The 18,809-nt window shown below is 38.7% G+C and overlaps 1 protein-coding gene across 8 annotated transcripts in view; it reads right to left on the bottom strand.

The window, feature by feature from the left end:
• Nucleotides 1-18,809, bottom strand: part of LOC116696145 (cAMP-specific 3',5'-cyclic phosphodiesterase 4C) — an 81,825-nt gene that overhangs the window by 13,677 nt on the left and 49,339 nt on the right. For 3 of the 8 annotated variants that reach the window (XM_032526909.1, XM_032526908.1, XM_032526913.1), the window contains exons 2-6: nucleotides 5,087-5,278; nucleotides 4,298-4,339; nucleotides 2,874-2,910; nucleotides 373-446; nucleotides 240-289 (exon numbers count right to left, since the gene is read on the bottom strand). In XM_032526909.1, the coding sequence (XP_032382800.1) occupies nucleotides 240-289; nucleotides 373-446; nucleotides 2,874-2,910; nucleotides 4,298-4,339; nucleotides 5,087-5,278 (395 nt within the window). Of the gene's footprint in view, nucleotides 1-239; nucleotides 290-372; nucleotides 447-2,873; nucleotides 2,911-4,297; nucleotides 4,340-5,086; nucleotides 5,281-14,684; nucleotides 14,993-18,809 lie in introns of those variants that run through there. The other 5 variants (XM_032526912.1, XM_032526910.1, XM_032526914.1 and 2 more) reach the window with 3 other exon arrangements.

Raw genomic sequence — 18,809 nt, 5'->3', positions numbered from 1 at the left:
TGTTGTGTTGCACCTGTCCTAGTTTAAAAAGGAACACAGAATGTTATGTGTGTAACACCATGTTTTAATTTTAATGCATTTAAATCAACAGTATAAAACCATTAAAACACTCTTTAACATTTCTTTCATGTTAAGTATTATAGTACAGTATATTCATAAAAAGACACAAACATGAAAGTATGCACTGTTTTTATGTGATAAATCTCAGTGTCCAACCACACAGGGATATTAACACTGACCTGTAAGACATGGCTTACACATGGGTGGCTGGTTGCTGCTTGTCGGCCGCCTGGAACAAGGAGCAGATTAAGTGTTAGTGGAACGAGAAGAAAACAAGCAGTTAGTCTTTCAGTCTGTTTTTCTTGTTCTTACTTGTTTGTTACACGATCTTGCAGATGTGTCAGAACAGAAAAGTTACTTCTTACTGTTCGTAGACTGGCAAGAACCTAAGAGGGTAAAAAAGAGAGGAATGAGTATTGTATTTTGTATTTTTTGTATATTGTGTATGAATGGGTCCGGATGGAGACACCAGAGACATGTCTCATTAATATCATGAGTAGATACTTAATACATACTGTAGCATGTGAAAAAGACCTTAAGCTTGGGACAAGTTTGTGTGTGATCTTGTTCTGGTTTTGGATGTCTTCGGTTCATTCAACACAAAAATGCACCTAAAATCAGTGTTGGTCAAAGCTGTTCTGTACTTTTTGAAGTAATGATATCTAAATGTGTTACTTCAGACCTTGGTCCTTACTTGAGCTCAAGCAACTGCATTTATATGTTTCCTGTAATAAGTCACTGAATTAAGTAACATCAGTTTGTACAGTATCTTAATGACATTTTTTAATTTGTTAAATTTCCAAATGCTGGTGGGCCAAAAGTACATTTTAGATATTAGTTTGGAAATATAACATCAACACAGAGATTGTGTTAATGGGCCAACATTGTTGTTAAGTACAAAGTCTGTGTGTGGGTGTTTTCTGTGAAAAATGTTATATTGCAAACCAGTGAGTAAGAACCAGTGAGGAGCCATGTGGATTGTCTGGACAGACCCACACCTACAGTTAGGCAGTATTGGTTTGAATGGAAACATTGTGCATTAGAATGGTGCTCAATGGTAAAACCAATACACCCAGCGCTACAGCACCACTACAGACCAAATACTACGCCCTGGAGGTGACATGGAGGACAAAAAGAACAAAAAAAATGTTAGGAAACATCTCCTGGGGAACTTTTTTGCGAAATCTTGAGTTTGTTTTGCGAGATCTCAAGTTTTGTTTGCAAGATCTTGACTCTGACATGGAGAAAAAAAAATGTAAAGAATTAAAATTAAAAAACATGTACTGGAACAATCACTTTTGCGAGATCTTCACTTTGTTTTGTAAGATATGGAGTTTTATTTGCAAGATCTTGCAAATCCAACAAACAATGAGGCTAACTTAGCGCACTAGCTAGTATCTAGCTAGCTAGTAGCACGACATGATTACATCTCCTTGGCTGTCTAATTACATCCATCGTGTTGTCATAGTACTCGTTCATGAGATTCTTTCTCGTTTCTTTTACAAGTATAGCTAGTTAGTTCTTATAATACATCCATGGTATAACTAGCTAGCTATGTGGTGAAATCATAAACTGGACTTTTCATTGTATAAAATAATTACTAATGGTAAACATTGTGTTTTCATTGTTCCTGATAGTTTACATGCTTATCAAAATAAATCATGAATGTATTTAGACAACCAAGGAGATGTAATCATGTCATGCTACTAGCTAGATAATAGCTAGCTACTAAAGTTAGCCTGCAGTCATTGACATTAACAGTCAACAACGATGTCCATTATAACACTTCACTTTGGCATGTATTAATTAGTAATGCTTATCAAAATATATAAAACATTTTTCCATGTTAAAGTCAAGATCTCACAAATATAACTCGGGATCTCGCAAAACAAAGTAAAGATTTTGCAAAAGTGATTGTTCCAGTACATGTTTTTTTACTTCATGTCCCTCCGGGGCTCCGTAAATTCAAGAGGCCTTTGAAAATATCACACACACACACACACACACACACACACACACACACACACACACACACACACACACACACACACACACACACACACAACACCACACAAACCCCCCCACCCCACCCACACATAGTATTAACAGTACATGTGACATTTCAGCTTTCACCATTCATTAGCAACATTAAAACTTTGTGATTGCATTTTTGATATAATCTTGGTGGCCTACCCAATATGTCAGAGCAGGGCCTACAGGAGTTTATGTACCTAGGATATTACAATATAAATGAAGTCCATATACAAGTGAAAATGGCCTTATGTTGAAGTGTAATAATCAATAGCATCTATGTGTTTTGACCCATATGCACACTATGCAACAACTGGTGCTGAAATGTTTTTATTACACAATTTTTATTTGCATGGTTTTGAGAGATGTCTTTATGTCTGCTTGTGTCCTAGATTAATGGCTGGACTACTCTAACTATTGATCAAATGAATACAATTTCAGAAGTAGGCAAATCTTGGTACTGCGTATTGCAGCAGCTTCTTCTACAATGAGATGCTCTCCTGGTCAGCACTCCTCTTAAGCTTCACTGACAGGAAGAATTTAAACAACTTTTATGAATCCATTTAATATTTATGTATTGTGGTGGTATGTTTCTACTGTAAAACTGTCCCTAATGCTAAACCAAACTTTTGACCCCTTCACAGTTTCCACCAGTCACCAAATCAATGCTGGCAACTTGGTTGAGATTCTGTAATTTTTCACTTGTCAACTTAAATGAAAATGGCCAGTACATTTTAGAAATTCCTGGTCTTACAAAACCAGCAATACACATTGCTACTAACCTGTGCAAATGGAGTCACTATCATGTCTTCTCCATGTCTGCAAAAACCACAGACAAACACAAACAGACTTCAAGTGAAAAAGCCGCTTGCTACAAAAAAAACTCAAAACACAAACACACACACACACAGTGACGACACATAAGTTTGTTTGTTGTCATCTTTTGAATGTGAGGACTTTAAAGGACGAGTGAAGAGGACAGTTTGCTACGACAGATGATTGGTCTAAAATATCACACTGGACATAGGGAGAGGAGATTGTTTTAGTTATACAAATATTTCTTAGAGGCAGTGATGCATTTTATAGTAAACCCTCAAAGACCCACTGCTTCAAATAAGTTTAAATAAGACTGATGCCCAGTGGAAAAACCTAAAAGCTAAGAAAAGTGGAGGACAATATTAGACTATCAATACTGCATCTACCCAATGAGGTTTCACTTAACCAGTCACAATAAACCTGCATGTTTTTACAATTAAATCAAATGACTGAAAAAACATTGGAGTTCATTGTTTTGGTTCTCTGGTCACATGATTTTTATTAAGCTTGCAATGGAAAACCACTGGCAGTTGTTTCCAGCAAACAAGCTCAGTGTCTGCTACCTGTCCAACATTAAGAGGTAAGAAAAAGAACAATCAATCCAAGTGATTGGTAAAATTGTACAGTGGCATTTAGCAGGTCAAAGACACAGGTATTTGTGTTGATGGAGCTAAACAAGAATATTCAAATGACTGTCATTGGGTGTCTAGAAAATCCTATGGGATACAAACGTTGCCCTGTGTCCACTGGATGTGTAATATTTTCAAATAAATTAGCCATGACAACTTAATAACCCAATGTCAGGCCTGTGTTTCTATGAGGGTCAAAAATCACATAATGCAAGTTTAATTCTGCACTCACAGGGTATGCCTCCAAGATATATATTTGTACAATTACAACTATGTGCAGGTGAGGAGCAGTGTTCGTGCATGAGGTGGTGGGAAAGACAACTTTAGGAAAGGTAGGGCTTTCTGGAAACTTTAGGGTCTCAACATGCACCTCACACCCATTCAGACCTAAAGGTAAATCCATGCTGCCAGTGAAAAGTACAGTGTCAGAGTCAGCCTGCCCAGCAGACATTTGGACATTGAATAACTGAAGATATGATAGCCTGTGCACATTGTCTTTCACAGTTTTGTAAAATCAAGACCTTAATATCAAAAAGACATTTCAATTTGATTTTTTTTTTACTGCACCTCATTATCAAATTGCCAAATGTTTATACTTGTGATACAAGATCAACATCTTTCAAATGCTTGCTGGGACTGCTTCAAAAGCTTTGCAGGGGAGATAACACTGGAGTTGAGTGGAAGAGGTGATAGGTTTGGCTCATTAAAACGTGATACAGCAAAGACATGGAAATCGCAGCAGTCTTCACACTTTGTCTCACCGAGGTAGCCAATTGACTTCCCAATGCTTCAATCCCTCCTCCCTTCAAAACAAAGGAGCAACAGCTATTTGTGGTTGAGGACCCATTTACACTCTGGCTTTAAAAAGACTACTAGCTGCACAGAGAAATCTTTAGCTGTATAAACAGGCAAAAACTATATGAAAAAAACTGAGCTAAGATTATTACACTGTTTATAGTGTACATTCAACATAAATAATTATTGACCATAAATTCCAGTGTTTCCCTAGTAGCTCTAATGTAACAGTAGTAATACAATCCATGTGATCTGATGTACTGTGTATTTTACATATGGATCAAATGAAGGCATGACATGCAAAATCAGTTTTAGAGTCATAGTTTAGAGTTTTAGTACTATGTGTATCCCATTTTGGCAACAACAAACTGTGGCGATAGTAAGGATGTATTGATGACATATTGATGATGAAATGATGTATAACCCTAACCCTTAATAAGTTTTTGTTTCATTGTGGAACCACACTACTAATGAGGGACTTGGGAAACACAGAGATTAAGTGATTTACTTGTATCCAGGACTAGTCTGGACACAGTTAAATAAATAAATAAATAAATAAATATCACACATCTTTAAACATTAATATGGCATTGTCAAATTACTAGGTTGTCTCAAGCCTTCCATCATCTGTTATTATCAGAAAGTTTGTTTTCCTCCAAATCAACAACCCCACACTAGGAAATGCAACATGAGGATGACGGCTGGTTGCTTTATTGGTGTTAAAATCATACAGAGAGTATCGTTAAAATACTTACAGGTCGCTGGCAGTGGATGAGTTGCGGGACATGGTTTTGGGCGAAAGGTCGAAGTCTGAGTCAGAGCGGTAAAGGAAGGACTCGCGGCGCTGACTGTGGGGGAAGTTGGCCTGAAGGACCAGACCAGAACTTGGGCTAGTCTGAGAGTCCAGTGGACTGCGACCCACTGACAGGCCATTCTCCACATCAAAACTACACAGAGAGTGAGAGAGAGAGAGCGAGAGAGAGAGAGAGAGAAAGAGAGAGAGACAGAAAGAGAGAGAGAGAGAGAGAGAGAGAGAGAGAGAGAAAGAAATACATAAATTCTATTGTTTTTAGCAGAATGCTATAATATATTCCTTGGTCTGGAATCAGGCTACCTGCTAATACCCCTACTGTCTGTTTTTAACAGTGCCATGACTAATACTACTATTACTACTACTGCTAATGTTACTAATAATACTACTATTACTACTACTGCTAATGTTACTAATAATACTACTATTATTGCTGATGCTACTAAACAAAAGCAGCCATCAAGTTCATAAAGAAATAAAAAAACACTTGATAAAAGCAGAGTAAAAACAACATATTTAAAAATACATTTTAATTGATGACTTAATCAAGAATACTGATAGAAAACAAGAATGCAACATTGACTGGGGTCATCTCTCTGCATTGCATCCAAACCCTGTAACACCCAAATAAACTGATAATAGTGTAACACAGCTCACGCAGCTGCTGAAGACACACGGAGACAGAAAAGAGAAAGCTAAGCTAAGAAGAAGGATAAGATGAGGTTAAGATAAGCTACGTATAATACAGTGGCAACAGACACAAGACAGTTAAAATTAGATAGGAGCACAAGAACAGGATGTGTACAAATATTACTCGAAAGACTGAAAAATCCACATAATAGCAAGTAGACATAAAAGCACTGTGACATGGTAGCTTTTAACAGAATCAAAAGGTTACATTCAAATTCTCTACCACGACTGTGAGCATCTTTTTAAACAGGTGACCTTGTAATTATTGCTTTTTCGCAATGAAACACACAGTCACACACATCTTTCCCTCCGCTATCTCCGTATGACGTCAACACTGACTCTGTGCATGGTACGTCAGTAGAGCTGGATTCAGTCCAGCTCCTGTAACCAAACATCACAGATGGACTCAGCCCTGATTGAATCCCTTTGAAATCATTCCAATCAAGATGAGGTCAGTTTGCAGGGTCTGATTTAGGTGGTTTGATATTTCAAACATTCACTAAACAAATTCCCTTTTACCCAAAATATAATTTGAATCAAACTAGTGATACACAGTGCAACCACAAACGAGCAAATGGAGCTAAAATACAGAAAGATGAACAAAGGAGGACAGAGAAGAATTTGACTTTGAGTTTTTGTCCCGGAGGACGTGGAGCGGGTGATACGGTAGTGGAGGGTTAAAGCTTTTCAACATGCCAAGTATTGCATTTTTTCAGCCTCACCGTGGTCTGTGCCTAGCTCAAGAACAAACTTTTTTTAAAGGTATTTTATTGCCACATACACACACATGTAGCAAAATTCATTCTCTGCATTTAACCTAACCCTCAAGGGAGCAGTGGGCAGCCATTTCCAGCTCCAACTCCAGATCTGAGCCAGTGCCTTGATCAAGCGTACTGACTGGAGAACCTAGTTCATGATTTTTGACGGTGGGGGAAACCGGAGCACCCAGAGGAATTCCACGCAAACATGGGGAGAACGTACAAACTCCACACAGAAAGGCCTGGAACGACCTGGATTTAAAACCAGAACCTTGAACAAAGCGATATTTCGGTTAAAACTATTTTACCTGAATTCTGCTACAAGAAATGACTTCTAAGAACGTTTCATGATTGCAATTAGATTTTAAAGCACCGTTGTGTGGATACTTGAGTGGTAATTTTATGGTATTTTTGTGTAGAAGTAAAATCCATTGTTATCTGTTATAACTCTCCCCCTCCTTTCTCTGTGAAAAAAAAAAAAAACAGAGCACTGGAAGGTTGCTTCTGTTTCTATTTTTAGCTCAGTCTGCCTCCAGCGCTCCAGCAATAGCAGTGCTTGATAAATGAAAGATGGTTATTATGCAATTATTACTGAATGAAAGACCCAATTCTAAGAAGCAGAGAGAGACAGACACAGAGTTGAGGAGGAGAAGGTGAGGGTGAGCTGTATCCAGCACAGTGATGTGGCTCAGCATCCCACACCTGATTGGTGAGACATGGCAGATAGGAGGGGCAGGGCTGCAGCAGGGCTTACCTCAATGATAACACACCCACCCCACCACTCCACTACACATCAACCAGCCCCATTTTACACCCCACCCTCCCCCTGGCTCAGCGTAGTCGGCCGTGACGAGGCTCCATCAGAGGAGACCAATGACGTCAGAAGCTATAAATAGATCCACCTGCCAGGAAAGAGGGGAACTGGGAGTCTTGTGACGGAGCTTATGTAGATACACCCCTAGAAAGGGTGCAGATGATTTCTCCCCTCCTCATGAATATATGAAGGACTTTCCTTTTGATTTTGATTGGTTGAGTGCTTCTAGATGAAATACAAGACCATAGTATTTTCTTTTTGTTCTTATGTATTCATTTTTTTAATCTCTTATGCAGCCAAAACAAGTATGCAGGTGGGATGTTGAAGTACGTTGCGCAAGGACACTTTGACAGTGTACATTGCTGCTGCCAATAGTGAACATAGTCTGATGAGTAATGTCCTTAAAGCAGTCATTGTTGTCAGTTGCAAATTTAAACTGTCCTTCAGATTCAAAGTCAGTTTTCACATTTTTGTTGATCTGTTATGTGCGTAGTTTTTACAGCCTCACCAGTAAAATTTGACCTTACTTTTTATTATGTGGAAAAGACTATTCAGACCATCATGGGACACTAAGTCTTTCCACTGAACCCAGACTTACAGCATGACATACAGTACATGTTGGCGTAAGCAGCTGAAAGTGATCTATACCACCTCTATTCACTGGGACCCATTACTGGCTTTAAATGAAGAATTTACCTAAAAATACGTTATCAAAATGAAATAAGGTTTTCAAGCTTTCATTCACCTCTGACGATAACTTTATGATGATGTTTAATCAAACACTATTTCAATATATTGGATTTACCCTTTGCTTTAAGACTGCAACAATGAATATAAATGAAGATGACTGAAAATAAATATGTTTAAAATATGATAAAGTAATGCCACTAAAAACCGTGACAAAAGCAGGTGGAATAATTACATATTACATTAAGAGTGTTTAAGGTTGATGTATTGGAGGTTTTAATGTTTTTGGTGGCAGTAGATTTTCACAAATATAATCACCACTGAGCTCAGCAGCAGCTGCAGTTCACCAGATCTTGCTTCTGGTCAATGGCATTCGTTCCCATTCAAATTTATCAGAAGCCTACAGGCTTTTGATAAGGAGTCAGCACCCACTACTGAGGAAAATATGGTACTGCAACATCCAATTAACAAGGCTCTGCTTAAATCTTGTGTTTTGCATCCTTGTCGAGGATGCAACCAGCTGGTGGAACACATTATGTAAGATACGTTGGAGCATACATTCCATTTTTCTGTAAAGTATTGTACTATATGACTGTACTTCCTCCAGTCATGTGTATTATAGAGTAGTATTGGACAATGGATGACAGTGATATGGCTGGAAGGAAAAATAATGTAAGTTGTAGAACAAATGTAAAGGATATTAAACAGTAAAAAAAATCTTGATACTTTTTGTCCAACTTTTGTTCTTTCTAGCTGTTTCCTTACATTTACAGACTGTTATAGGAAGTATATGAACACTGTAGGTGGAGCCCAACCAGTCTGGGTTTTTAATGCCAATACTAATATTTCTAGATTCAAGCGCCATTTTTTATAGAATTTGCAGTATTATGTCTGTGCTTTCTCTTGACTAATCCTAATGTTCATCCTATGTGGCATTTAGACCATCATGACACCGTAAAAGAGCAGATACCTTTACAACTACTTCTATGTCTACAACAAACTTATTTTTCTTTCTATTACTACCACTACCACTACTACTATGACCACCTCCAAAACTGACACTACTTGTTATACCAGTGCTTCTGCATCTGGATAAGACAACAGACAAACAGGCATGTAGGCGTCTTCTTCAGTCGCAACAAGTTGACCTTGCTCTGTCTCCTCCCTCCAGCATTGTTCTCCATTTCTCTGACGTAAATGATGGTTCCCTTTTCTCTCTTTAACTCTGTTTTACTAAACTCTCACACACACACACACACACACACACACACACACACACACACACACACACACACACACCCCTCTGTTTCTGTTTCCTGGCCGTTTAGTTTGCACCTCTAATGCCAAAAAAACAAACAATTGTAGTTTAAGTGTGGTAATCAACAAAGTTTCCATTTTATTATCACCAGTCAGGATAAGTGTCTGCATTTTTGTCTTTGCTGGAAGTTGAGTGATGAGACTGAATCGGGATTACAGTTTATAGCTAAAACACCTAACCGATTAATCAAATAGTCAACTGACAGAAAATGAATTACCGACTATTTTCATAATTGATTAACCGTCATTTTTGGACTAAATGGGTTTGGACTGTGGGTTAGTTGGACAAGACAAGCGGTTTTAAGAGTCACCTTGTGCATCAGGAAATTGTTATTGACACTTTCCTTTTTCTGACATTTTATAGACCAAAACATTAGCAGATGAGTAAAGAAAATAATTATAGTAATGATTGCAGTTACTGGTGAGATGATTGGTTTTACCAGCGTTCGGGAACATATCGGTTTTATCTTTACTTTGACTTATAATTAATTTAAGGGATTAACAGTCACACCACAGTGAATTGTTACAGCTAAAGACACTCCGTTACTAGAAATGTCACTGTACCAAAGCTTTTGAACAATGACTTGCATTGATGTCACACAGTATTTGTATTCGAGTATTAGTATTTGGGTATTTGAGTTACTGACACTCTGATGTTAGGACATGCAGAGACAACATTTTTAATCCAAAGCCAACTTTACACTATCCTCATAAAGTTTTTTCTCAGGGTAAGCCTGTGTAACTGCACAAAAAAAACCTTAGGATGGGAAATGCAAAGTACGACCAGTTCCAGTTATTGTCCATGCACACAAGATTGTTATGTGCTCATGGGAACCAGGGCCAAGAGATTTAAGGAACGTTTTGTTATGTATGTGATACAGAAAACAAACATCAAGGCCAGATGCTATCTGATGGGGGATTATGACACAGGCCCAGGGTCAAAGGTCAACCCCCACACACACATATATACACACATGCTCCCTCCTGTTTTCTTTCCTTTTAGCGTGGGAATTGGATGAAGGGCCTAAAGCATCACACCAGGAAGGAGGCGAGAGGTGAGGAGGAAAACAGACCAGGGAACACTTTATGAGTGTGTGTCTATGTGAGAGAGAGAGAGAGAGAGATAGAGAAAGAGAGAGAGAAAGAGAGAAAGAGAGAGAAAATGGCTAAAATGTACTAATGATTTTACATGATTTTAAACGAGAAAAACAACATTATTTTGTCTCGGACAAGTATAAAGCAGTTATAGAGGAACAGTTTAGTTTGTGTGTGTGTGTGTGTGTGTGTGTGTGTATGTGTGGTTTGTGTTGGAGTGAGAGAGTTCAGGGAGTAAAGAGGGTTTGTTTGCTTTACACCTCTTAAACCTATTGTACATTTGATCTGAAAACAGCAGAAAAACAACTCTCTTCCCCCTTATTCCGATCCTGCCAAACAGATCTTTCCTTTCACTGTCAATGTGTGTTTTGTGTGTTTATATACTCGGCAGACAGAAAGGAGATGTTGGGCAGCAGAAGAAGAAGCAGGAAGCTTATGCCAACCCAGATCTGTGCATATCTAAGCAAAGAGAAAATAATGTCACAGCCGTTCTCTGATTCAGAGTTTATCACATACTAGGGCTATGCAATTAATCAAGTTTTGATTGCAATCGCGATTTGTGTTCCTAGTACTCCCAATAACAGTAATCCCAATACACATTACATTTTGAAAGTAAACTCTTTTTAACACTTAAGCCCCTCTTGAAGGCTAAACTTAATCAGCTAATGGTCAGCAAGGTCCTGTTTGTGATTGCGTTTTAATAACACCGTGAGTGAAGATGGCAGAGGGAGAGAATCAGCGTTTGGTGAACAAGAAGGGGAAAGCTGATCCCATTCTCTGGGAACAGTTTGGATTTAAGGAATCTGACGTGGAGCTAGGCCTGCATGATTCGGGGAAAAATATGAATCACGATTTTTTAGCGTAGAATTGATATCAGGATTCTCTGCCACGATTTCTTTCTCATGCAGTGTAATATTTATTGCACACATGAACCATTACAAAACAAAATGAATTGGCAGTACCAAACTGATTTTTTGGCACCTATCGCACATCGTGTATCGCCGCAAGCCTGTAAACATAAAGGCTTCAATGAAGAGATGAGAGAGCAATGCAGCGCGTGGGAGCACTTTAAAACCTATTTTATACAGTCTATGTTTAAAACTCACGGAAGAAACTAGTAGCTTTTCTGATGCACTCGGCTCAGAAAATTAAATGAGTATCAAAGTCATTAAAACAAATAATGTAAAAATTAAAGCGTGAACAGGGTGAATCGAGATCGCGATTTTATAACAATTAATTGTGCAGGCCTACGTAGAGCAGAAACACATCATCTGCAAGACTTGCTACACGGTGGTGTCTGCACCACAAATCTGTTTAACCACCTAAACTATAAGTACAAAGGCATGTACAGTATGACCAACTATGTTGATAAAAAAAGAAACAAAAAGAGAAGACAACCTCAATGAGTAATCATGTTAAATAATCACATTTTTAATATTCACCAAAATAATTGTGATTATGATTGAGCAGTCCATTACACTTTACATAACTACTGTAACTTGTGCTGATGCAATACATGTTTTTTTTCTAAAATCAATCTTAAAAACAAATTACACAGTTCCAGTAAAAAAAAAGGATAAAAGCAGTTTGATTTACCATATTACATCAAAGGATGTGTTGTGCATGTTCACCTAGAATCCACTCACAGCACTTCTCTCCTCATGTAAACTAATTTGAACAAAAAAGAAAATACATCAAAAGACAACACTAAAAAGTGTGCAGGGCTCCCTGCTCTCACTCCTACTCCTCATTATGCTGCTTTTGTAAACAATAAAAAAAAAGATTTTTTTTTATGACAGTGATAAAAACGTGTCACCTGCACCATGTTGTATCTTAAATCTGGGAATGCTTATTTCAAATAAAGAGGGGAAATCGCAGGCTTTTGAATTCAATATTCACTGTTGTAAGAACTGGTTACTGTTGTTGAGGCAAGGAGTTTGGTACCTTTTCTATATCTTTGCTCATTTGATTTATCACCCAGAACTAGTTGAATTATTGTAGTTTTACTGTATAAGACTGTACTGCAGAGAGAGAAGAAAATATTCATTACATGCAAGGACCGTGAAATATTCACTCTTCTTTTTAGAAAACTATTTCCACTATTGTAGTAGATTGAAGCTTAGTGCAACACCTCCACAAGGGTCCACTTGCACTTTCCATACATCTGACCAGCCACTGTGGATCCCTGTCCAAACAGAGCAAACACTCTCTGCCCAACATCAACATCTGATCTCAGAGCAGCTCATGTCTCTCTAAATATAGCCAAGGGGAGGAGAAGGTTGCACCGATTCAAGCCAGCTGCTGTGTTATTATTTTTCTGTTTGACCTTTGACCTACAGGCAGAGAACTCAGGACTCTTGCCTTTGAAAACAGCAGACCTCTGTTTTGATTGTTGCCACAGGAGAGAAAGGAAGAGAAATGGATGGAGGCCAAAGATTACAGGCCTTAATCCCTATAAGATACTGTGTGCAACCTGTACATAATGATTATTAGATTCTGAAGATTGTATTTCTGCTTTTAATTTAAATGTACTGTAGCTACAGATCAAAACAAAACCTGACAATCGCCTTTTATTTTTCAAGTTACATTGTTGTATTCAGGGATTATTGCAGAGCAGGCAGTGATTCGTTGTTTGGTCAAAAATACTTCAGCAGGGCAGTTGTTTCCTGTCTTGGGTGTTTGAACTGTGGTGCTGTGGTGCCTTTGTTGCATACTGGCCCTTTAAATATGAATGTGACTGGTGTAGGGCTCAAGTGGTTTCATTTTTGGTGTGCAGGGCACCTCAAAGGTTGATTCACTCCTCTGGATGGGTATTGATCATAGAGTCTATGTGCAGTGATTAGCTCTGCCTGTCCAGCCGGGGAGAAATCCATACAGTGCTTGTTGAGTATTAACATCATTAGAAGCTGGTTAGGAGGGTAACATACTGGGCCAGAACCTCCCAGAACCCCCCACAGCAAGCTCCAGAATCGACCTGAAAATCGAACAAACTTACATCACACTGGTGCGCAACTGGACAGGCTGGTTCAGAGCACGAACACCACACACACACACACGCACACGCAAACACACACACACACAAAAACACCACACACACACACACACAGACACACACGCTGTCGGTCTTTGCCCAGCAACAGGCCATGCCGAGTGCTACTCTAATCATGTTCATATGCCACTAATTGGCGCCTTTCGGTATACTGTGATTGAGTCTGGCTGTAAGGCTGGAGTGTGCCACTTCCTCCTCTAATTAGCCGAGGGGAAACCAGGAGCAGCCAATCCCATCGCTGATCAGTGGGGCCTGACAAGAGGGAGACCACGGGGGGAGTTTGTTTTTTTGTCTTAATTGTTTTCAGGTGGTTACGTCATGTAAAGAACTGTGAATCTTTCTTATTTATTATTATCATTAACAATAGTAACATGAGTTAGATTATTATTGACTATAATAAAAGGCACTGGATGACAATCTAATCTATTTTGTATGTCAAACTTTTTAGGGATGCATCGCTACAATACACTGGAATGGTTCCCCCTATACTGAACTTAGCAAGTGGATTGGCTATCATCATTTACATTACCGATCCCTATTAATTGCAGTTTCTTTCTGACAGTCATTACACACTTTATTTTAAATAGTTTTTTCTGTCAATTGATTCATACTGTCACTGTGGAAAGCCAACTCAGTTGTTAGTACCTAAGCAATCCAAGCCTCATGTTACATTAAAATTATCCCAATAAATTCCAGTAAGGCATACAAATAAGCACTGTATTAATACTAATATTGTGATTAGTACTTGGTATCAGCAGAGTTGAAATATCAGAATTGGTACTGGAAGAGAAAAAGTTGGATGGGTGCATTCCTATATTTTGCATATATCATTAATTATGCAACGTAATTTATTTAGCTAATACTAGTTTTAAAAATACACACAAACACTAGATAATATCAGATGGTGTAGATATTCATAGCAATGATATTTGTAGAAAGATGCAATAGTATCTTGTCTATTTACTGCAAGAACTTGAGCTTAAACATGACAATATGCATGTTTCATATAGCATAAACTGATAACAGCATGGTTGAAGCACTCACACACACTCACACAATCCTGTCATATCATTGCAGTCTAGTAAATCTGATAAAATAAGGTTGTTGACCCAACCCCCAGGCCTTTCCCTACCTGGTATCCCGCTGTGTAGGCAGAACCCTGAAGTCTATTTAGGTGATCAAGTTGATCACCTAAATAGACTTCAGGGTGATCAAGCCGGCTGCATTTGGATTCATTATTTCCTCATTCGTTTGGATAAAGTAAAAGTCCATCAACCACACTATTGTCTAGTAATCCAGCATCAAAACAATGGAACAGAGCCTCTTTGCGAAGTGTTCATCAGGCTCTGAGTTGCTCATCATTCCTAAAGTCACAAGAGTCACAGAGACTGAGAGACAGAGAGGATAACACTCAGTCCACTATTCTAGAAGCGATATTCTACACAAGTACACACACAGTCACACAAACACAGTCACACTTATATGCTGACGTCAGTTGTGGTTTCATGGCTGTCACTGCATTGCCGATCGACCAGCTCTCATGGCCTGCAATTATTCCCAACCCAACGCTCTGCTAGCTGGACTTATATTTCCACCAAATAAAAGACTTCAACAAAAAGGATGCTATGAAACACGCTAAAAAGATACAAGCCAGAAACCAGCTGGTGGAACTTGTGGACGCATTGGGATTTCTGTTGAGGAGTGTTTGGTGTAGGAACGGATAGGAGTCCAAAGACTCAAAGCAGAGGCCTCCTGTGGTTCAGCGGGTTGAGGCGTCAGCCGTGAATTGCATGAACGATTTGGGATCAAGTCCAGTGAACAGCCACTGGCACGTCAATATTTCCTGTCCTCACCCGGGGTCAAAAAAGCTTTGTCGCAAAAGTGCTTGACTATATTAGCTGAATATGTAAGTTAGGTATAATCTTTAAAGCATTCCATAATGGAAGGGGATAATGGATCTTCCTAGAAATATGTATATACAATAAATATCTGAAGATCGTTGCTGTTAAACCCTAAAGACATATTCCCTGAAGCGGAAAACTGGAGGGATGTTTGACGTCATCATGACATCACAATGCGACAGCTGTGGGGAACACTGCAGTTCATTTGAAATGGCAAGGATCATGGACAAGAGGCGGAATGAACATAAACAGACAACAACAGCTGTCTTTGAACGTCAAAACAAAAGTTTCCTTCAGACATCAAATCAAGCAATTTACAGACTATGAACATGATTTTTTTCATGTATTTATAGTCCAATTGATTTTTTTTAAACCAAATATAAAACGAAAAAATCCATCTCAGTTTACCCTTCCACTATACTCAATCAATGAAGAACAACTCCAGCAACACTATTAATAACTTAATTTATTTATTTATTTATTGTGATTGGTCTCACAATAAAGTTATTTATACTGAAGTTATTACTGGAGTTTTACCTCTTCAGACCCTTCTCCATGCACCTTGGATACAGATGAAGATGCGCCAGAAATCCCTACTGTGTTTCTACACTGCCATACTGTATTAGTCAGTCTCTTCTCTACAAGCCATCTCCATGTGCTGGGGGAAAACACTTAAATCGAAGGCTAAAACCCACATTGTTTGACAGAATATGTAGCGCTCTTGAGATTGGTCTCCATACTGAATCGGTCACTGAAGTTGCATAGAATTCCGTGTAGTAAGCAACAACCACCTTAGTCAAACCCATCAGACGCATATCTCTGAGAAATGGGATACACAAGACAAGAGATGCCTGTGACAAGTATGTTAATAATAAATAAATAAATAGTATAAAACAGATGGCGCTGGAGTCTGTGGAGGGAGAAATACATCAACATTGTCAGTACAGGTGAGTAAAACCTAACCAGTTGCAGTGGTATAATGAGATCACCGATACGGTCAGATGGTACTCACAGATGACTTGTACCCCAGGTGAGCCCGAACCAGTGGTGTAGTCTATGTGATATGCAGGTATACACAGTATACTGTACTTACAAAAAAGCTTCAGGATTATCACATACCTACTTAAAAATGTGCAATAACACACAACAACATACTTTTTTCTTTCCTTTGCATAGGCTAAATAAAGGTATTTCAGCGGTGAAGTGGTGCATAAAAGAGTATCAAAATGCAGGAAATTAAGTCTTTGATGGACAAACTTTCCCTGGGGGAAGGCACCAAGACCCCACCCCCCCCAAACATTTACATATACACTACAGTATAGCCACTACAATAAATTACAAAAACTACACCACTGGCAAAAACTACACCACTGGCTTTGTTTACATTATGTTCCAACATGCTGGCAGCTAATGGGGACCTTTGAACACATGTAGAGTGAGCTGTGCATCACGTCACAGTGTGTCGACATTGGCTAAGGCCCGGGGGTTGGCCCAACTGCTATGACACCACCAAAGGTCAGTTCTAATTTCTAAACTATTGGGAGGGACAGGCTGTATACAGATGGCATGAAAAGTCAGAAGAGACCTGCGTAGAGAGTACATGAGTTAAACTGATATTTGGCTCAGATGTTGGACTTCAATTAAATATCAGATACCAGCAGGCCACTGGTATTCTGATCTGACGAAGGTTTGATGTTTAAGGTTTCTGCCTGACTTGAGCAACAGACACACAGACAGCGAATGTTGATTGAACATTTTCTTAGTTCATTCACTCAATTGCTCATCATGTTATGGTAAATGCAATTTTCATTTAAGGGTCAGACATGTATCAGTTTCATTTGCTGATAGTTGTAAGGAGTCATCAGTCGTGGGAAGTTATTATTACTAAATACTGTTAGCACAAAACTTATTTTATCAGTACGATTTAGAGCTTTTGTGGTTTCAGGCTGTGAGAATAGTATTGTCCCCATCCACCCCAAGAATTTCTATATATATTTAGGTCTAAAAAAAAACACACACACAGAAAGGCGCAAGAGTAGTTGACTGCAGTCGCCAACTACAACTAAAGACATTTATATGAACATTTCTGTTTGTTTTGCTTTGAGAGTGAATCAGTTTTACACCAAAATACGTGCGGGCACCTTTGTCACTGTGGCAAAATCTCAGACCGCCAACACACACTCAGGGTTAGCAAAGCTGTTCCCTGAGCCTTCCTTTTCCTAAACCTGTATCTTCAGGTAAAGAAAACCCTGTGAATTATATACTATGTCAAAATTAAAAATACAAATTCGTTGACCTCTTACAACTTCATGAATATCCACAGTGAGTTTACACTGTGGTTTAGGCTCATGGGAAAAAAAGGGTGTTGTTAATTATTCAAACACTGACCAGAGCCTTGAATACTCCCATAAATACTAAAACACAAACTGCTTAGACCCAGTGAAGTTCTGTGGAAGTACTATAAACTGTGACGTGTTTTATGTGTTGTTTGGCAGGCGGCAAAGAGCACAAGGCTGCACATACACAAGACATCTCATTCTGACTGTCACCAACATGCAAAGAGCAAAAACGCCTGTGACCTCAGCAACTAAATCCTGTCTGCTACCACCTTTAAGAAATATCACATCTGAGCTCTAATTTCACCAAAGAAGAGGTATAACAGTAATAGAACACAGGATGGAGCTGAGGATAAACCCACCTAAACTAAATAATCAGCATCAGACTAGCAATAAACAGATGGCAGGTGTCCTTCAACATAAAAGCAGAATCATTTTCATTGTTATTTTTAGTACTACAAGATAGACAGTGTCCAAAATCAGTACCCTCACATGGGAAATGAGTGCAAGTGGCGCATAAAGCTAATGAGGTCGGCCGCCATTGGCGGGTTGCTCATCTAGGCCTACTGTACTTCACTGCAAACCCTCATCAGTACAACCCGAGTTGATTAACCATGTTTTGTTTTGTATCAACGCTGCACTTTGGCTGTGGCATGCAATGTATGAACGTCATTTTTAACTCAACAAAAAAAGAAACGTCTTTCTTTCAGGACACTGTATTTTAAAGATAATTTAGTAAAAATCCAAGTAACTTTACAGATCTTTATTAAAAAGGGTTTAAACAATGCTCTCCATGCTTGTTCAATGAACCATAGACAATTAATGAACATGCACCTGTGGAACAGACGGTAAGATGATAACAGCTTACAGGCGGTAGGCAATTAAGGTCACAGTTATAAAACATAAGTAAAGTAAAGAGACCTTTCTACTGACTCTGAAAAACACAGTGCAAAGCAGTGGTAGACCACTGTGAACAACTCCTGCACAGGATCGGTCCATCTGAATATCACACCTGCCAGA

Source organism: Etheostoma spectabile, chromosome 9 (assembly GCF_008692095.1).
Source record: "Etheostoma spectabile isolate EspeVRDwgs_2016 chromosome 9, UIUC_Espe_1.0, whole genome shotgun sequence".
NCBI lineage: Eukaryota > Metazoa > Chordata > Actinopteri > Perciformes > Percidae > Etheostoma > Etheostoma spectabile.
This window is presented reverse-complemented; position numbering and strand designations above follow the sequence as displayed.